Genomic DNA, 20739 nt, shown 5'->3' with positions numbered 1-20739 from the left:
AATTCCTAGATCAGAAGAGAAGATCATAGCCAGAAAAGATCCCTTGGGATTTGGTTGATGCAAAAGTAACATGATAAAGAACACAGATTTCATGATGCCCATTCAGTATTTCAAAGTTATTCCCAAGTACCTTTTCTGGATAGCTACAGTGAATTTTGTATCTAATGGTATATTTAACAGCTTATAGTGCACCTGAGTTATATACATAGTAATTTCAGCTCCTATCATCATCTTTAAGTCTTCCTCAAACCAAGCAGTTATGTGCAGCTTTTTGACACTGCTGTCTCCTCCATCTCATTTATTCTAGACCTTCTGGAATTCCTGAAATATAGCATATATAATTGGCCTTCTTTACTCAAATGTTTAATCCACTGTACTTTGGTTGAGGCCACCCTATACCCTCACACATTTGTTTCCAATCTAGTTGAAGTTCTTTGCTTCAAAGCATCCTTTGTGATCTGAACTTGAGAGAAGACAGCAGTCCCATACTTTCTGCACACTAAGTTTCTCAATGTCACTGTGTTGCAGCTGAATCTCAGGATATGCTAACAGTTAAACAAATAACAGGTTTCTAGTCAAGAACAAACAGTTACAAAGATAAGACATCCGAAGATAAGACTTCTACAACAGCCAGTCTTGCTCTAATTTTACACTTAGTATCTCAATAAAAAGGTCTTAGTAAACCTGCTACACCTCCCTCAGATCTTTTCAAAGAATGAAGTCACTGTCATCACTAGGATGATCAGAAGATCTGAAACCAATTCTTTGATGCTAAGTGAAGAAACACTGGGAAAGCACTCAGCCTTCCAAATCAGAAGTTAGTCCTTTGTTCCAAATCAGAATTAAATTTTCCAGGCAACCTATACACAAATCTTTTCAAGCTTGCTCACTCTGTTGTATTGCTATATTCACCAGAAACTGAAGTATCCGGTACAACCTTTATAAGAAGAAACAACAAAAACCCTTCCCAATTTTGGGTGCTGCTTTGCTAGAAGATTCAGCTTTTAAGATCAGTATCACTGTCCACTTATAATCAAAGCAGCTCTTTTTGTAACTTCTTAATTGTTCTTTCAGAGCAAAATCTCAGAAATGGATTTCCTAATCCACAGCTAGGAAATGCCAGCAGTACAGCCATATAAACAGCAAAGGAATTTGATGCAAACTGAGCTTCTGCAGGCTACACCCTAATCATCTGATCCTAAGGGATTAAAAGTCTACAGTAGCACTAACAACTATTCAATGTTTGTGATGTCTATGACACTTTGTAAATATCTTCCCTTAAAGTAATTTCTTCCCCTACAGAATTTTTCATACATAAGTTTCTCTAAAAGAAAAAGACTATCATGCACACGTAATGCACAAAGTATGGCATAAAGAGGGAACAGTAAATTACTGATGACTGTGTGTGCAAGAAGCATTAATAACTACTTCATGTGAGTGCCCTGCTCTCCACTACCATCAATTTATATCTTAAGTACACTGAAAATTATTTCAAATATAGCAAACTTTTCGAAAAAGTTGTCTTTGACACCATAAATATTTCCAAGTTCAAGGAATATTAAACTTCTAGAACACATTGTAGCGACCATAACACATTTTTCTATAAAACCACAGCAATAACACCAGAGGTATGAGTGAAGGAAATCAGACACTAAAACAAAATGCAGGGGGATACTAGAACAAGTGTTGCAGAACAACTTCTTTTGCCAAAGTAGCCAAGCTAAAGAAGAATTGCAATTTTACCTGGATTTATTACCCATGTACAGAGCTGAACAGTACCAATTAAAATCCAAGCAGAGAAACTATATCTAATCACTGTAAAATCACAGCCAAGAAGGTCAGCAGCAGTTTTAACAAAAGAAATTCAAACCTCATGAAGAGAAGCTTCCTTTTATTTACAGGGGAAAAATAACAGAACACTGGAAAACTAAAGCTGGAAATAAACCTGCAAAATCCACAGCTCCACAATGAACACTGTATTCAGCATCCTAGTGACTTCAGTATTTTAAATTCTTGCTTATATTAGTGTTCAATAAGTAATTCAATTAAATACAGCAGTAGTTGAACACATGGAACACTCCCAAGAGAAGCCAAGTCAAAGACCCAACATTTTTCAAAACAGCACATAGTTTAATGCTGACTTTGTCTTTGAATTGCTAATTATTTCCATACAATTATTTACATAACAGAAAACATGCAATACCTCATTTTGTAGTAGTGATACAATCACAAAACACATTTTTAAGAAAGCTGCATTATCAAATCTGCAAAAATAGTTTAGCACAGGGCTTATTCTTCCAGACAACTGGCTCCTTACAAGTCCCAGAATAATAATATGACCTGCAATGCAGGGAATCGAAGAAGACTTCAGTGTGCAATTTTGGGTTTTGTTAACACTTATTTGATACAAGTATTTCTATAGATATTTGACTATTTCAAGTATTTAAAAATCTCCATGCATTCAGAAGTCTGAAATGGTCTTTCATAACTATCTTGAACATAGTCTAAAAATTTTATATGTTCATGGATTAACCTACAGTTAATCTTATTACACAAAGAGCCAACACTCAAGAATGAGTGCTAAAGCTGCAACACTAAATAAGCTCATTTAAAAAGCAACCCTGAAATTCTTTTTACTCCTGCACCCATTTTAAAGTCACCAATAAGCACTAGTCAGACTGCAGAATGTTTTTACCAGCAAGCTTCTGAATATGCATAATGCCAATAAAATTAATTACATTTAAGAAATAATAGTCTATGTGCAATTAAGATACTGGCAACATTTTAATGCAAAAAAATGTTTAAATATACTAACATCCTAGTCTTGGGATATCCAGTCAAGCTACGCAAAGAGATGTGTTTGTCCCTTGCATACTCCCAAATGTGGAAGTAGGATCAGAAACTGGATCTGGAAGAAAGGGTAAACAGCACGTTAGTTAAATTCACAGAGGATACTATGTTTGGAGATGTTGCAAACATTAGTGAAGACAAATACATAAATGACCCAGAGAAAAAACAGAATTACTTTGGAAACAAAAACACCTCATGAAAAATAACTCCAAACCCTCAATGTAGAAGAACCACAAGGATAGCGGAATAAAATGCAAAATGAAAGGAACCTAGAAGCAGCAACAGTGGACAGTCAGCTAAATATTTGCATTGAAAGACAGTCTGGAGTTGCAGAGGCACCAAACAGAGCAGGGAAATTAAAGTTCTTTCTACAGTCTTTGAGCCAATAACAATAGCCATCTCTGCACAATTGCCAGGGACTGAAAAATTCCCCTTCATGCCCAGCAAGTAGAAAGCTCTTCTCAATGGCAAATCAAGTTCTGCAGGAGGTAGGGTTTAATTTTTTTAAGCAAAGTTAACATACGGTTAGCATAAGCCTACGCAGCAGGCTCTTCCAGTACTTCTGCTGCTTGTGGCTTTGTGCAGAACAGGAGGAAGCTAAGAAAACGAATCCATTTTTACAGGTGCAACTCAACCTTGCATTGTTCAGATTTATTCCTGTGGTCCTTGAGAAAATAAACCAAAACAGCTAGTTCAACTACTAAAAAGAAGAATTTAAAAAAAAATCCTTCACCATTTACTTTTGCCTTAAATTTACTTTTCCCAAGAATGACATCTACTCATCCATCAAGGCAGATGCCAGCACTATCCAGCTTTAATAGTAAAGATAACAGGAGGAAAGCATGGACTCTGTCTTTAGAAAGGCTACAAGAGACTCCCCACCCACAGCAGACAAATGTAAATGTAAAAGTTACAGTAACCAGCATACATCTTCAAGGACTGTCAAGTCTGTTTCTAAGAAATATTTCTAGACACAAACTAAGAACCATTTATTCTGATTCATTCCCAAATTAACAAAATAGGCTAATTTTACAGAATTTGTTTCCCTTGGTAACAAGGGTTCCATGAGGCAACCATGTACTCATGGCAGTCCACAGAGAAAAAAAAAAAAAAAAAACAAAAAAACAAACAAAAAACACCAACATCCCAAACCAAAAGGTTCAACATTTTACCGCATTTTACCTGCCTATCATGTTGCTGAATATTAGGAGAAGCTCCAGCATGGAGACTTATGCTCCAGTTTATACATCCCATCATCACAAGCAAACAGGAGACTGGAGGTTTTCCCTCTTCTTGACAACTGCTAAGCTATGTGATTTCTGAAATAAGTCATCCTAATCACATCTTCAGCTGCTGCTTGTGGTGTGATGGCAAGAACAAAACAGCTCCTACCAGCTTGCCTCATCTGTGACAGAAACTAGTTAGCCCTGCATATTTCAATGGAGATTTAAACAACATGTTGCCAGGTATCCCTCAAGCCAAAGGTACATGAAACATAGCTTAGGTTTTAAATTAGTTCAAACTATAAAGACAGTACAGAACCAAGAATCACATAATCTCATTGAAGAACTCAGTGTATTTCAGGAAGATGCAAGGCTTCAGATATAACAAAAATTAATCTCTGATTTTGTACCAGAGGACACTAGCAAACTATCTCTGTAATCTTTTGCCCTTTTTAAAAGTTCAGTGCTAGCATGAGGCAAGATTCATAGAGGCAAAGTCTAATCACTTTACAGATTCAAAGCACAGTCTCTGGAGCAGTAGCAACAGCAGGTTTTGCAGCTCTTTCCTTCTCTACTCCATCACGCAGTCCTACTCCTACACTGCATCAGTTACACTGCTAGAAGTTCATGAGACTGCAGAAAGGATAAGTGGTTTTGCACACACACCCCTCACTTCTCTCTTTTTTTTTAAGCAGTAACTTCTTTAAGTTCACCTTGCATGAAAATGGGTGTTCAGTGTTAAGACAAAGGTTTAACTAACCCAGAATCCCAATTCCAATACGGGCAAAAGTGTAAGTGGCAATACAAGGAGATGACTTAAACAATGCCATCACGAAAAGCATTGCCAGCAAATCACAGAAAGCCTCTTTTCAGAAGTAGAAGCGTAGCTGCTGCTTAATTGTCTGTTAAAAAAGAGCATGCAATTACTCCAGTTTGTCAGATGTATAACTGCACTGGACTCCTTGCAAATGAAAACCATGTGAGATGCATGTTACAGTAAAAATGCTGGAAAATCAAGGCCTATTAAAACAGAAAGGAGATAGAGTCAACAATATTCCATGGTTCACAGGTTTTGGCACAGTGTGCTTCAGAGAACAGGTGAGACACACAGGAGCAGGACAGACCCATGCTCCTGTAGGAGAGGCCAGCACACAGATCACACAGCTCTTATGGAAGGCAATGGGACCCACTGCTGAATGAGCAGAAAGGTGTTACCAGGGTCTGGTTCTTGCTCCAGTTCCCTCTCATGAACAGAGGGCTGGTCGGACACAGCCCTGTCATACTTCTTGGTCAGCCATCAGGAGTTGCTGGCTGATGAATCGCAGATGAACTCAGCACAAGAGCTAACTGCCCTTAGCTCTACCTGCTTTTTCTCCCTAATGACGCCCATTTAGAAGCAAGCCCTATGAGAGTTTTAAACCTTGTCTTAACACAAAATCCCTAAACCAGTGCTGAATATGCATCCTGACTGGCTGACCACATAAAAAGCCCAGTCCAAACCTATGCATCCCTCCGTGGCAAGGACTGTTTTCACTGAAAATGGAAGATACTGCACTAGACCAAGAACGCTCTAAAGTCTGGTGTAATGAGGGGTTGAGGTCCAGGAGGTTCTAGAGGCTAGAAACCCACTGCCCCTGCTCTTTGGGAGAACACTGACCCCAAACAAGCTGTTTCAGCACTGGCCCATCTCCCTAGTTGACATCATAAACCTAAGGTGTAAGGTACCCTAGTAGAGATTGTTGTAATTTTGTTAAAGCCCAAATACACAGATTACCCAAAGAGGTAAAGAGAATCCCTTCCTTTAGGCCAACATTCAAAAATGTGTTGACTCTAGTTCAGAAGGAGAATTTAGACTACCATTAAGTCAAAGGAACCAGAAAAAGGAAATACCTAGGAGAATGACTACTAGGGGATATAAAGATAGATTCAGCTGGTTTCTCCCTGAAAACCACTTTTTGCTAACTAGTGATGACCGTAATGTCCCAATTACAGCATGAGTTTCTCTGTAACTTCCTGTTAATTTTATGAAAAACAAACATATTGGATAAAGATCTTTATCTGCTCAAGACTTACTGCAACTTAAGGCACTTTGACTAATAAGGCAGCATCAAGAGTAAAATGAGGCTTGCCTGACTCAAGTGCATTAAAGGAGGGTGATAAAAATTAAACAGCAGTAAAATGCATGCAAAATGTATGACTGCAAAATATACTATACAAAAATTGTTAACTATGAGAAGCAGAGTAAGAAAACTCAAAATTCCACAATTCACTCATCCCAAGTCACTACAAGACCGATTACTGCAAACTGAAGGTTACTGTAACAGGGAAGTTCATTCTGCAGCATGTCTTCAATGTTTTGAAGCTATGATTACTGATCACCTGGCATTTTAATCTGTGATAAATCCACCTCTCCACTGAAAGAGCTGATCCCACTCATCCTCCCCACCCCCCCAGATGCTCACTCATCTCACATTTGCACAGTAACACAACAAGATGGCTCAGGGATCAGTTTCCTGATCCAACCCAGCGCGCGTTTACACAAAGTGAGGGCAGTGGCACAAAGGGAGTGGTATGATCACCCTTCTCCTGCAGCATTTCAAATCTATATGAAAGTAAAAACTGCTGTGCAACCATGACCTGTGTTTTTATACAGAAATTCACTTTTACTGCTATGCATCCCTTGGACATGTATTCTATTCACCAGTGGTGGAACCAAAATGTTTCCTGAATAATCTTATATACTGGTCAGCATTAAACAACTATACTCTCCCATACTGCTCATTTACGTTAAAAGACAAACAACTGTGATTTCTCAGAAATTATGGTACGAGTTACTGCCCAAACCTGTACCTACTTTAAATGTAACACTAAATTGCAGTTTGGCAAGGATCGAAATGTGGACTTGCAGTTTCTTCAATATCAGGGTGAAATGCTTTATTACAGTTGCTCTAGCATAATCTCTCCTTTATCTTAAAAAGGAAAAAGTCTACTAAATGTTTCCTATAGCATCTTCTACAAACACTGAACATCACTTCTAGGGTATATAAACTTAATTAATACATTTCAATATTTTTCACCAAAAGAGTGATATTGCAAATAGAGTAATTTCATGCCTTTTCAGAAATTTGACCCTCTAGAAAGTTGCTTAATGTCATGCAATACAGTTTAAAAAATAGCATAATGTTTAACTTCATTCTGGACAAAGAATAACTCACAGTTCAAAAGCCAACAGTAATTTTATTAGATATTCTTGAGGATCATTTTCTGTTAATTTCCTTTAAAAAAAGATTCAGAGAACCTATCTAGGCACATCCCTATGCTGTCCTAATCTTTAAATCTTTAACTGAAAACAGTATGTTTTTAGAATAGCTTTTTGATGGTGACTTCCATTTGACTTTTTAAGCCTAAAACAACAAAAACAAAACGAAACCAAAACAAAATAAAAACCCCCAACCAACCAAAAAACCAAAACAAACCCACCAGAACCTGCTACCTTGTCCCACCAGTGCCTCCCCAAACACTGCCCCCTCAAGTTTCACATTAGAACTTTAATAAGCAAAGGCTTCAAAAGAATACACTTTTCTCTTTGATGGGAAGATCAGGTAGTTAGTTACCTGGAACTGTTTTTTCTCTATAGTGGGAAATATTTTGACCATTCCCCAAAAATGCTTTAAGATGTATTTGGGAAACTTTAGTCTTTACACAGCTATTAAAGCTCATAATCTCCTTTTCAAAAAGCATTCTTTGTGAAGCATCCTCATTTATGCTAAAGCTGGATTTTCAAGAGACCTAGTTTTGAGGATACATTCATTTTCCTTCACTGGTTCCAAGAAAAACTCTTAGGATATTTCAATGCTATGATGTCCTGTTAGTTCATTTTCATCTCCACCTCCCCTCAAAAAAAAACTAGCAGGGAGAAGCATTAAACAATGCCATAGCAAGGTGTTTGAAAGCCCACAGACAAGTATTTTACATGTCATTTTGAAAACAGGAAGTTTATGACCTTCTGTGAGGTCATCTGAAGCAAGAGATCAATGTCCTAAGACCACCTGACTCAAGCTGCTTTAGACCCCAGCCCTACAGGAGTGTGGACTGACAGCAGAGGGTGAGGCAGTTATTGCACTACAGCCAAAGCACATTTACACGCTGGCTGCCATGCTGACAGAAAGCAGGAATTAATCCTCAGGAGAGCCTCACTTGTCACACATAGCCACGAGGTGCTCCTGCAGGCACTGGTGTCCTTTCACTGTCACTGAGAACAGACGGTTCCTAGCTCAGAGGCAAGGACATCCCTGACAGGGATTCCTCCACACACCCACATCCATGGCTCTCATTCTGGCCCACTCACAGCTAAGGTCCCATAGCCTCTGTTCACACTAACCTGAGATTTCTCATTAGAGTCAAGGCTTATTAAACCTTGTCTTCACAACCCAGCTTAAAACCGGACCAAATAGAGCTACACCAGCAAAACTACAGGGCAGCAAACAGTGTTCAGAGCATGATTTATTTATTTATTAGAGAAATTTTTGACACCACCAACAGACTCTCAAAACTGCACAATAAATTCAGCACCCTTAACCCTTCAAGCCTGCTAGTACAAACCAACTCAGAAATTAGCTCTGTTTGCTGCTTACCAGCGGAATCATGAAGACTCCCCTAGGCAGCACCATGGCATGCTGAGAGCAAAGATCCATCTGCCTTAAAGATGAGATCAGAGGATTGCTTATCTCTTTCCCCTAACTGAATAGGAAATAACTTCTCTTCTTCCCTTACAGCAATGGAAAGCCCTCCAACTTTCAGACACTAGAAATACAAGAAGAAACATCAAGAGGGATATAAGGTTGGGATGCTGAAATGCCCACAAACATGATAAGCAGAAGGTGTCGATTTCTTGGGAAAAAAGTGCTTTTGCGTAGACTTTTTTTTTAAGTAGGTTTAGTAGTTTTAGTCCTGAGGGGAAAAAAGTTTCCAAAAATAACTGCTTACTTTCTGAAGTTTCTGAGGTGTCATCACAAGCGCATTTAGCTGCTAAAGTTCATCACCACGCCAGTAAGTATAGACCAAAGCAGCTGTGATCGACTTCTTGCCTTCCTCTCAAGCACCTCCCATTATATACCAAGCTGTGTAAGGCATTTCCTACCCTAGGGCCAGGAGCAGTCCTTGGGCTACAAGGAGTTGAGAAAACGTAAAGTCCTGTCTGCTGTTCTTATTTGGAGCACAGAATTCACTTCAAAGTACAAGCAGCAGAAAGATACAAATTCAAGATTAGTCACAGGCAAACAGATGATTTAAGAACAAGAATCAATCTGTCATAGGAAAGGAGTGCAGCCTTCATGGCAAAGTCGACTGCAGTTCTGCAACATCTTTAACATACAAAGTCAAATTTTAATCTATTTTAAAACTGAGTAACTTGTTGAGCAGAGTAACCTCTGAACTCTATTCAATTTTGTACTGTTAGCATGCTCAAACTGTGACCTCAGCTATGGTTCTAAGCAAAAAAAGTCAGGTGGACAGTAGCCAGGGTGGAGACTATTTGGGTTTTGATACCCAGAACAGCAGTGCACTAAGGGATTACCAAACAGCTTAGCGTCCATCCTATACTTCAAATGCCTTCTAGTCATTAAAATAAATAAATCCATGTCCTCTTGAGACCCGAAAGGCAGTTTACCTGTTGTTTCAGGGCATCTGCCAATGCGCTGCATGGAGACTGTGTCAGTTTACGCTCAAGCCTGCATATTTAAAGTTCCTTTCACAACCGTGTAAGGGAGGAATGCAATGAAATCTTTAGATCTAACACACACTAGCAGTAGTTTGGCCTTCATAGCAAGATTCTTGGAAGGGAAAATGCAGAAGCTCTACATTCACAGAGTGCAGTTCTGTAAACAGACCTACTAAACACCACTCTAACCTTTTCTCAGGAGTCAGCTTTCAAACTGAAGTTTTCCAGACTTAGTATCCTCCATGATATCCATTTTTGGATAAAATATACTTTTAAATAGCTAAGTATAAGAAGAAGGAAAGATAAAAATCAATACTAATCTAATAGATCACTAAGTATCAGCTCATACTCGTTAACACCTACAGCCACTTTGGAAAGGAAAAATAGCCCTCATTTACAAATCATTTCGAGCAGTAATTTTCAAGTTGTGGAATCCCGAAAAGCATAAAAATGCCACACAATTTAAACTACTGGCAATAGCCTTGTTTTTCCATAGTTGCTTCTTGCCAACTTCAGATTGTTTTAAGAGAGCTCTGGCAAAACACAGCTCTCTCAGTAGTTTAGGGTTGTTCAAGAAATAAATGCAGCATCTCTGCTGAATTCAAAAGATCATATGCAAAATGGACCCCTGCATGGCCTGTGTCAACTGAGCACTAAAGCCATTCATTCCCAAATGACTGTAAATCACTCAAGAAAAACTGCAGAGGCAAGACCAAGGCATTAGATTTTGTGAGTTTACAAAAATACTCCTGTAAGATACAAGAACTAGGTTCTCATAGCATCTTACTGTACAGTTACAGATTATTATGTTTTTCTTATTTTGTATGAATGCACAGGATTGACAAGGATGATAGAAAAGCATAAAAAAACCAAGAGAAATGTGTGGGCATTAGTTAGGCATTTAACCAGAAATACCAAATTTAGTGTTATACTTGATACAATTTTGCCCACCAAGTATAAGTTAGAATAAACTAAACATTCATGGGAAATATTTTAGGGAAAAAACTACTTTTTTCCCCCTTCAAGAGACTTTGACACTTCGTTTTGACAAAGACTCAGTGCACTTGTCTTACACAACACATTCTGCAATATGTTCCCTCACATGTCTTCATCCTTTTCTTAATCTTGTAATATTTTGAAAGATAGTAAGGTACAGCATGCAGATAAAGAATAACCACTAAGGTAACTGAAACTTTCAACTTCCAGATGAATAAGAGCATAACTTTTCCAAAGGGCATTTAAAACCAGCAAGGAACACTCCTCTTACTTACCAAAGAGGACAATTAGATCAAGAAATGATCGCTGACACAAAAGTGCAGTAGTTTTTTTTTAAGAAGAGTTTTTCAATGCTCGTTTGGAAGTGAACACTGTCAGATTTTTTTTTCTTCATAAGATAAAAGTAAGACCCTTGAGAGAAACCCCAGAAGAGAGATTCTGCTGTCATATAAACTTAAGTTTCACTAATGACTTTAAAATAGGAGAGAAAGCTAGGTATAAGGTAGCAATGCTCCTCCTATTCTGAAGGATGTAAATGGAATCGCGACTTTAAGATTGCTTTTAAGTTTGTTTAGATCAGAAAAGGAAATTACCCCCATGCTTTCCTATTCTCTTGCTTTTGCAGAGTGAAATGGAAGTTAAGCATCCACTTCTGCAAAAATTTTCTTTATGTATGGTCTCAGAAACACATCTAAAGTCCCTGATAAAGCATCACCTAGACAGCAGCTCTCTTCATTTTTGTCACAATGACAGACCTTAATCCAGGAGATGACCAAACTTCAGACAAAGGTCTGCTGTAACACTAGCTTATCTTCAACTTGTTCATAATGAGGACCAAATAACTCCCAAAGAAGGCAAGAAGTCAGGTTGCTGTTTAAACCAAAGTATATCTATTTTCTCCATTCAAATATATAAAAATATTTCTCTAGAAGCCCAAGACTACAGGAAACATGGCACAGGCTGAGAGGACTCTTCCGATCACAAGACTCTCCACATGAAGTGCACAAGCACAAAACTCCATTACTCTGACTAATCTGCGACAAAGTTTCAAAACTGACCTGCAAGTTAGTCAGCACATTAAGCACAAGCAGACCACCAAAGAGCTTGGTGTACATGAATCTCTGTGGAGAGTTTAACAGCTGCAGGTGTAGCCTGTCCTTGCAAGGCTGCAGGCTGAACTCAAAAGTTTATTACACAGGTAACATAGCAAGCTGCCTCCTGTTAAACAAACACAGCAGCAAAAGGGAACCAAACAGCACATTGCTACAGGCTTATTACAGACACCACCACAAGCACAGGAGCCTCAGCACTAAGAACCAGCCTTGAAGTATTAAGAGCAGGGAACTACAGGCTGTGGGCTGAAGCTTTCACATCCTTTTGTTAGGGCAACCAACAAAAAAGAAATAAAGAAATTAAGAACTCTGACTCTTGACTACCTGTTCCTCTTCTTATTCTGACAGTTAAACCATTTTCAAAACGACCACCACTCCTGCAGCAGCAGAGGGCAAAGGACATTAGATGGACTCGCCTCTCTAGTTACACAGTGAAACACCTGTACTATAGGTGCATGCAAAAAGTAATCAAAGACAACCAGGAAAGTTTTCATTAGTAAACTCAGCTCAAGAGTTAAGATTGTCTGGTGGCCTCTGATGTCTTTCCATGCTGCTGGATTCAGCTTCTGAAAGCTTCCTTTGTTAATGAATACTAGGCTCTTGTCCAGTCCTCTTTTCTCCCCCTCTACTCCCTCCCATAAAATATCATGGTCCTCAGGGCATAAGGAATATCCTTTGTCTTCCTGCAAGTCTTCCCTGTGCAGCCACTTTGCCACCCCTCCTAGAAAATGCAAGAGGAGTACCATCATTTCTCTTCTCTGTAGGAACAGTGGAAAAAAACAGATGGAGACATCATCTAGTAGCAATTTTACCATAGAGGAACTGGTGTCCCACAGAAATGTTGCAAAACCATAACCTCTACTTCATCTTTCATGTGTCAGCAGCATTGATGTGTAACTCAGATCTCCTACTTAGCTTTGAGAGTTCAATATTTTCGTCAACTCACCATAAAGAGCACATGATACTACATACAACATACAAGGTGAACTAAATCTGAGGAAAAAGGTAAATGACTTAAAGATATCCAGAGAAATAACAGTAAGGCATTCTTCAAGAGAAAAAGAAAGACACTGAAGCTCTCATTTCCCAAAATGGCCATAAAGATTCATCAGAGAGAAATGAGAAACCCCAGAGGCCTGCAGAGATACGAGGAGAGGAGGTATAAAGCTGCAACTTTATTAAAGAGAAACTGGTTAGGAAAGCAAAGCCCACAGTTCATTATCAGGGAGAGACCACGAAGAGGGAGATTGCTTCAACCTTCCTACTTCTGCAATGAACATGAAGCACACAAAAACTAACACCTACTCAGTGAAAGATATATTTTTGCATGTGTGACAATTCCTCACTCTCTGTGCCTCTTCTTCCTCTGCAGATGTTATAGCCAAAAAGAAAAAAAAAAATTGTTTTCCAGTCAGGTCTAGTCAGGGAACTGATTCACCCAGCTGCCACACATAGTTGTGCTTGAACAGAGGGGACTATTTAAGCCAGTTTAGACAGCACTACTGTCAAACATAACCACTGTCTGTAGCATGGTTACAAGAAACAAGATACAAACTAGAAGACTCTGTGCCTTCGGAATAGACTATTCTACCCACTTCCCTTCCCCCCACAGATGGGATCCCATGGAGTGTTTCAGATGAGCTCTCCTGATCATCTCATTCCCACCTAGGAAGACTCAGGTTACTGAACATCACCAGAAGATTAGCTGGTTTTGCAGACTTCTGTCAGTTTAGTAAAAATAAGCACTAACGTCCCTCTTAGCCAGAGGAAGACCCTAAATTGGCTCAGCCCATCCCATCCAACCCTGCTGTCAGAAAATCCCAAAAGCTTTGTATTTCTCAAAGAGTTATAAATACCTATGCCAGCAACCTTTGAGAACCAAAGCCTCATCCTCTTAAGGGTGAAAACATGTATACACAGAAAGGTGAGGAAGAGGATTGGAAAGTCACCTGTAAAATACTGCAGTAGTGTTTGCTCTGCCCCAACCAGTAAGACAGCTAATTTTCTTTAACCCTATTAAATGCCTGTTTTTCCTCAAACCTTGCCTAAATTGACTTCTAGGAAGTATTCTCGATGTGATTTTACAATAGCAATGAAAGAACACATGTTCTCAGACTAAAACAAAGCAAACAAAACCAAGCAAACCCCCAAAACCCCATAAGGACACATGACAGTACTTGCCTGGATGTACAATAGCCTAAGATGGCAGACTGTTGAGTCACAAAAGTACCACATAATAAGGATTTAGACAACTGAGCATAGAAATCGGGATTTTTTTATCACCCATTATTAATTAAAGTGCAGTTACTGGACTTCAATACATAATAGCATTTGGACTATCATCAACATATGGCACAAACTGTCAAGAAATGGCTTCAAATTTTGGAAGAGTTCCTCAAGTACTCTTCTAAAATGGTACTGTATCACAAAGCTGTAAATCTGTAATATATACATCCTTTTCAGCATAAATGTCGAAAAGATTTTATCTAGATGGATTCTTACTATTTTCTACATGCACAGAATGGATTACTGTGATTAATTTTTGAAGTTCTATTAGAGCAGATGAATTCTGAATGTTATTATTTCTTAGCTTAAAAGTCCAAATGCCTATACTTGCTGCAGGACAAACATATCCCAAGAAGGAAACATCTCACCTTGCAATGATTGTTATTACCTCACACAAATTAAAATACGTTTTTGTTGAATGTGAAAAAACCCCAAATTATTAGGCCTCGTCTGAAATTTCATGTCACAGGCATCAGAGGAATACCTCAACATGGTATAACTCAAAATGATTACAAATAATATTTTTGAGTATGCTTTTGATTGGTTGACATCGTCCCTGAAAGAATAGAAGTTATTCTCCATGTCCAAGCAGGGAAACAAGGGCAAATCCAGAGTGATTTGTAGTGAATTCAAAGAATTTGAAACTGACCTAGATTCTAGATTCATCCCCTGCAGTTCAACTTCTACTGTTCTTCAGACACATACCATCCTTCCATGCACATTTAAAGTAAAACTAAAAATCACACTGTAAATTTTACTCCTTCCAATGAAGGATTTTTATTTTTAAATGATAGTTGCCTCAGTCTTTTCCTGGCATAACTTTGTAATAAAAGGGTAATTCTCCTTCCCTCTATTCATACTGCCAACAAGCAGAAATGTTGGAGCATAGAACAGATCTTCTTGAATGAGCCTTCAGCTACTATACTGTAAAACTGCTGTACAATGGATTTATATTAATAACAGAAACCACAAGCTGCAGCTACATTGCCAGCAGGTTGAGATAAGGCAAACAGTACCACTCACGTTTGCTGGGGACAAAGCTGGGGGTGTATATAAAACAAACACCAGTATAGAACAGCCCTACATTTAAACTTTAACTTGCTTTTTATTATTATTTTTCATCAACATCACAGCTATAATAAGCTTTCTCATTTTGGAACAAAGAAATACAATCTGACCTTTGAACTAGAACCACGTTAAACACTTGAAGACTGGAGCCTACTTCCAAAACAAGGTAACACAGCTAACTGTTTGGAAGCAGCAGCTAATTCATATCACACACAGGCTGGAGCTATACAGGAGCCATAATCAAGATAAGAAAAGTAATAAAGATTTCAAAATTATTCAACTGCTATACACCTTCTCTTGATTATTATTATATTCTAACACTTCCTGATGTATCATATTTCTTCCTCAGAATCCACACTTTAATCCTAAGTATCCAAGGTCACAGAAGACCACCACCATACAACGAGCTAAACAGAAAGAGATCAGGCACTTAGGTTGCAGTATTTAATCAGCAACAATAACTTTAAAAAAAAAAAATTACTTCAGCTTATTTTGACAGTGTAACAGCTAAGCAGCATTTCAATGTAACACTGGCAGAGCTCAAGATGATTGGAAATTACGAGAATGTTACAAGTTTTCCCTTGAAATCCTCATTTTGCTCCCAAAACTAGGATCACTTCTGAAGAGTAGGGAACCATTCCCTCCCCGCCCCCACACCCCCAACACAGACCATAATTCAGTCAGGGAGTCTCCAAGAGTACAGCTAATATTTAACAAAGGGCTAAGCATCACCAGCTAGAAGAAATGCATGCGATCACCTCACACTACTCCAGTGATCACGCAGCACTACCATGCTATTAACTGCCTGTATAAAAGGTGTCAGGAGGGTTTCAGGGATCTGTGGGTTATTTCCTTCCTCAAACTCCCCATTTTTAGCAGATCCAATCTCATCAACCATTTCAAATTCAGCAAGTGCCTGAACACAAAATTATTAGAGTCTGGGAGAAGGAAAAAAAATTAAAATCACCACATGCCTTTGTGTCTAGGTATCTCCTTTTGACCACTGAAAAAGATTTTAACACTTCAGACTGGTACAGAGAACACATATATCAGCATCAAATAGATGTGATCTGGCACATTGTATCTCTACAAAGTCCTACCAGGGTATCAAGAGCCATGCACCAGTCCCAGCTACCCCTGCTCTCTGGTTCCACAGTCCCATTACAAGCCACTGCTAAGAGAGCTTAGACAGCCCTTCTCCCACACTTCCTTCCACCTCCAGGCCATGGCATGCTGCTCCCTTTACTTCATCACTGATCAATGGAACTGCTCACAGACCTATGCTCCACCAGCCTCACCATCTCCCTCCTCAGAGAAAGGGGATGAAATGCATGACAATGAAGGAAAGTTTCAGCCAGATCAGTTCCCTGAGCTATCTCCCACAAAAGGCCACACTGGGACAACCAACGATGCAACTCCAAGACAGTTCAAGTTTATCTGTATCTCTGCTGCTTTGTTTTCACTCTTTTCTCTTCCATCAGCTTTGCATTCTCACACTCTTCCCTGTGCTAGTGCTGGTATTTGCTTGACTTGCCAGTCAGTCCAGAGAGCTAGACCAGCAGAAAATTATTCTACTCCCTCCAAAAGATGTTTTCTGCTAGGACAGCTCCCCTGAATTGGCTCCTTGTGGGCAGGTGGTCTGTCAGTCCCTCTGTGGTTTTGCTCTCTTAAGAGCACAAGCTTAGTTTGATAAATTGCCATGAACCCACAGTCCAAAGGAGCAGATAACTGCAGAAGCAAGAAACAAGAGGGGAAGTGAATTACTTAAGCCATATTTATTGCCAAATGCACAAGTTCAAACCACAGGTACACTTCTTCTGAATGCCACATGGTGTGGTATTAGAATGACTTTTCAGGGAATGATGTTAACACAGAAAATCCCACACACCTCATTTACTTTCAGAACTAAATATGAATGAGTATGTCTAATTACTACAAGAAAGATTTTCACATACTGATGCATAAATACTGGAAGACAGAGTGTTTATTACAGGAAAAAATTCTCAAAGACTTCTACAAACACCCAAGGTGAAACAGAAGTCTACATCACTTAACAATCTACTTCCAAATCTCATGGAATATTGTCAAAATTCACTTAAAAAGATGACAGAGGTGTATTTAGAGCAAGGGGATCTTGCTCTAAAAGGGGATCACAACATAATTTCAGCTGGAGATCCTGGGCAAGTGCAATAAATCCTTTATAATTTTATAAAAATATGAAAACAAAAAAGGTAACAACACATTTACATGACCCAACGATTTATGCAAGATTCATACTAGGAACGAGGCAGGTCCTGAAACCTCATAAAACTGATCAATTTGAAGCTGAAACTATTTACAACATACTGCCATGAAGATAAAAGTCACAGAGCACTGTTACACTTTGGACTTTATTTTTTCTAAAATAGTTTTGTACTTTACCTCCAAAAAACCCCATTCAATATTCTGTGCTTAAAAGCATTCTCAGTATCCTTTGTTAAACACACACAGAGGGACTTTCAGAGAGGGAAATCTTTTGGAAGAAGAAAACGTATCAAATTTAGGTATGAGGAAGAGATATGCAAGAGACAAGAGGAGGAAGCAACTTCACCAGAAGCTGGCAATTTAAATTACTTTAGGGAAATGGAACAGGGTGTGTATTAATGGGGGTGGAGGTGGGGTGTTTAAGTTTTAGCACTTAGGGTTGCTAAGAACTTCAATAATGTAGTGTTTTCCTTGAGTCCGTAGACATAAACTTATCTAGCTACCCAGGATTTTCCCAAAGAGCAGCACAATGAACAGAGACAATTCTTGCATTTCACCGCAACACAGTATCTTCAACAGAAGCTTTGAAACTGTCCTTTTTGGTTTCTTTTCTTCCCCCCCAAAATTTACTCCTCACAGCTATGTAAAACTCCGAGCAGTAGGACAGCTCCACTGGAGCATTCAAGGACCCAATGCTAGAGCAGCAGGGACTGAGAGGAAGACAAGATGACATGCTGCAAATAGAGAGTTTAGAAAGGACTAGAACAGCTGAACCCCAGCAGCTTGAGGTAAGAGGAATTGAGAAAAAGAGACAGAAGTAAAATACATCTGGTTGAAGGAGAGGTGGAATAAAATGTAGCAGAGATAGAATCAAAATAAAATCCCACAAACTGAATTTAGAAATATTAATTATTCGTTGGGAAAAAAACCCAACACTTTTATGTAGTGGGAATTTCTCAGTAACATATTGCCCTTCAGTTGCTTCATATGTAAAACAAATTAATTGCTTGAATTAATCTGAAGTTAACAAGCACCTAGAGCACACTTTAATATTACAGAAATTTAAACATCTAGATGAAGCCAAAAATATACACAGCAGTTACACATCCCGGTGTAACCAAAAATGGTGTTTCAAATCCCTGATAATGAACTGGGATGCTGAGCTAACTGACAATAAGAGGTTTAACTCTGCACACAAGGAACTAAAGTGAATCTGTGACTGTTATTACAGATTACCTATGCTGAGCAGTCACTGGCAGATTATGGCCATATTTGCATATTTAAAAATAAAACGAGGATTTGTGCTCAATTAGAAACAGAAGGCCAAACAAGATGAAACATACCAATGTTCTAGACAGGGATTTTTACGATTACTCTGCAAGTTCACAATCTACTGTTCTCAAAACCTTTTTCTTTCGAGACACACACTGAATTACTGGCCTAGAGCTGACGTTTATGTGCATGTTGGGGCCCACAGAAAAGGTTTCAATTTCTTCGTAGGGAAAGAGAAAAGGGCAAAATCTGTTTTTTGAATGGAAAAAGTTACTCGAGATGAAAGGGACTTCTTTTTCAAAACCCCAAACATTCGATTGCAAGGAGCCTACCCAACAAGAAACGCGCAAAGGAGAGGAGGAGGGGGAAAAAAGAAAAGGAGGTGGAGGGAGAACAGAAAAGCAATCACACATCCTTTTAACCCCGCGGCCCCGCTCCGGATTCACGGCGTCAATCCGGCACCGCGATCCACAACTTTCCGCCTCCCCGGCCGCTCCTCCCGCCGGTTCCGCGGCCTCGCTCCCTCCCGCCTCGCCGGGCCGGGGGCAGGCGGGCCGGCCCCGGCTCGCCCCTGGGCAGTGACAGGCGGGCCGCTGCCCGCCGCCGGGCGCGGCCCCGCCGTAAACAAGTTTGAAGGGGCCGCGGCCGGGCCGGGCCGTGCCGAGCGGGGAGGAGCGGGCGCGGCGCTGACAGGGGCCGCACAAAAGGGCAGGGCAGGACCCCCTCCCGGCTCCCCCCCTTCGGCGCAGGGCGGGGCCCGGCCCGGCGCGGCGCCTCACGGCGGCAGACGGGGAGGGGGAGCGGGGCGGGCCCGCAGGCCGCGGCGCCGCTCGCCTCACGGCCCCCGCTCCGGCGGAGCCTCCCGCCGCCGCGGGGCCCGGCCCGGCCTCCCCGCCGCGCCGCCGTCCCTCACCTACACAGTGAATGAGCTTGTGTCGCCACGAATCGAGCTGGTGGCGGACGCCGCGCCTCTGGATGGAGCACTGCTGCCGCCCGCACGGGCTCGCCATCTTCTGGGCGGGGGCGGGGCGGGGGCGGTGGCGGCCGGCGGGGCGGGGGGGAGGGAGGGAGGGAGGGAAGGAGGGCCGCGCGCGCCGCGCTCTGCCACGCCCACTCGCGCTCGGCGCGCTCTCCGCCCCGCGCATGCGCCGCCCGTCCCCCAGCGGCTCGCACGTGCGGCGGTGCCGCAGCCGTCCGCCAGGGGGCGCTGTGCAACCCCGGAGCCTCTCGTGAGGGAGCGGGAACGCCCTGAGGGGTCATCGTGCTCTGGGAGGTCATTGTGTCCTGAGGGGACATGCACCCGTGAGGGGACACCGTGTCCTGAGGGGACACCGTGTCCTGAGGGGACAGCCCACTCCTGAGGGTTCACTGTGCCCAGAGCTGCAGTCCCTCCTTGAGGGGCTATTTCAGCCCTGACGGGATCACATGGTTTTCCATCAGGAAGAGATGAAATCTCGTCTGCTCCACCGTGTAGTTATAAGACCACCAGGTGTGTTGGTGGCCAGGATGCAAAGGGAAGACACGTGTGTCTGCAGTGGCCGGGAGGTCCTGCAGTGACAGCTCCATGACTCGGCCACCTCCTGTGCTGCAGCCTTGCACCACAAGCACAAGGACCTTCCTCCAGGTGAGCTCAGATGTTGTAGGGGTGCTGGTGATGTAGTAACACCAGTTATAACAGCAAGCAGGGAATATATTGACAGTCTAGGGAAGGCATGGCACTGTCTTGTTCCCTTGCAGGTGGACAGGAACACCAGTACTCGCTTCTTTCAAGCTCAGGGGATAGGATTGTAAAGTGAAATCTCTTACTTCAAGCCTTGCCATAAGGCCAGAGATGAAGGTTTATGAGCCTTTATTTCCCCACCCTAATCACTGGAGCCATTACCCTCATCTTGCCTAGCCATACATGATTAGAGAGTTAAAAAGACATAGAGATCAAAGTTGGCTGTGCAAAGCTGGCTGGTCAAATGCA

General features: G+C 41.0%; 1 protein-coding gene across 1 annotated transcript in view; it reads right to left on the bottom strand.

Moving 5' to 3' along the window:
* LCOR (ligand dependent nuclear receptor corepressor) overlaps positions 1-19786 on the bottom strand; it is a 57077-nt gene extending 37291 nt beyond the window's left edge. The window contains exon 1 of the mRNA XM_053949001.1: positions 19684-19786. Coding sequence (XP_053804976.1) covers positions 19684-19780 — 97 coding nt within the window. The 5' untranslated portion in view covers positions 19781-19786. The remainder of the gene's footprint in view (positions 1-19683) is intronic.
* Between the last annotated feature and the right edge of the window lie 953 nt (positions 19787-20739).

This window comes from Vidua chalybeata, chromosome 8, assembly GCF_026979565.1.
Source record: "Vidua chalybeata isolate OUT-0048 chromosome 8, bVidCha1 merged haplotype, whole genome shotgun sequence".
Lineage (NCBI taxonomy): Eukaryota > Metazoa > Chordata > Aves > Passeriformes > Viduidae > Vidua > Vidua chalybeata.
Note: the sequence above shows the minus strand (reverse complement) of the source record. Positions and strands in the feature narration are given on the sequence as shown.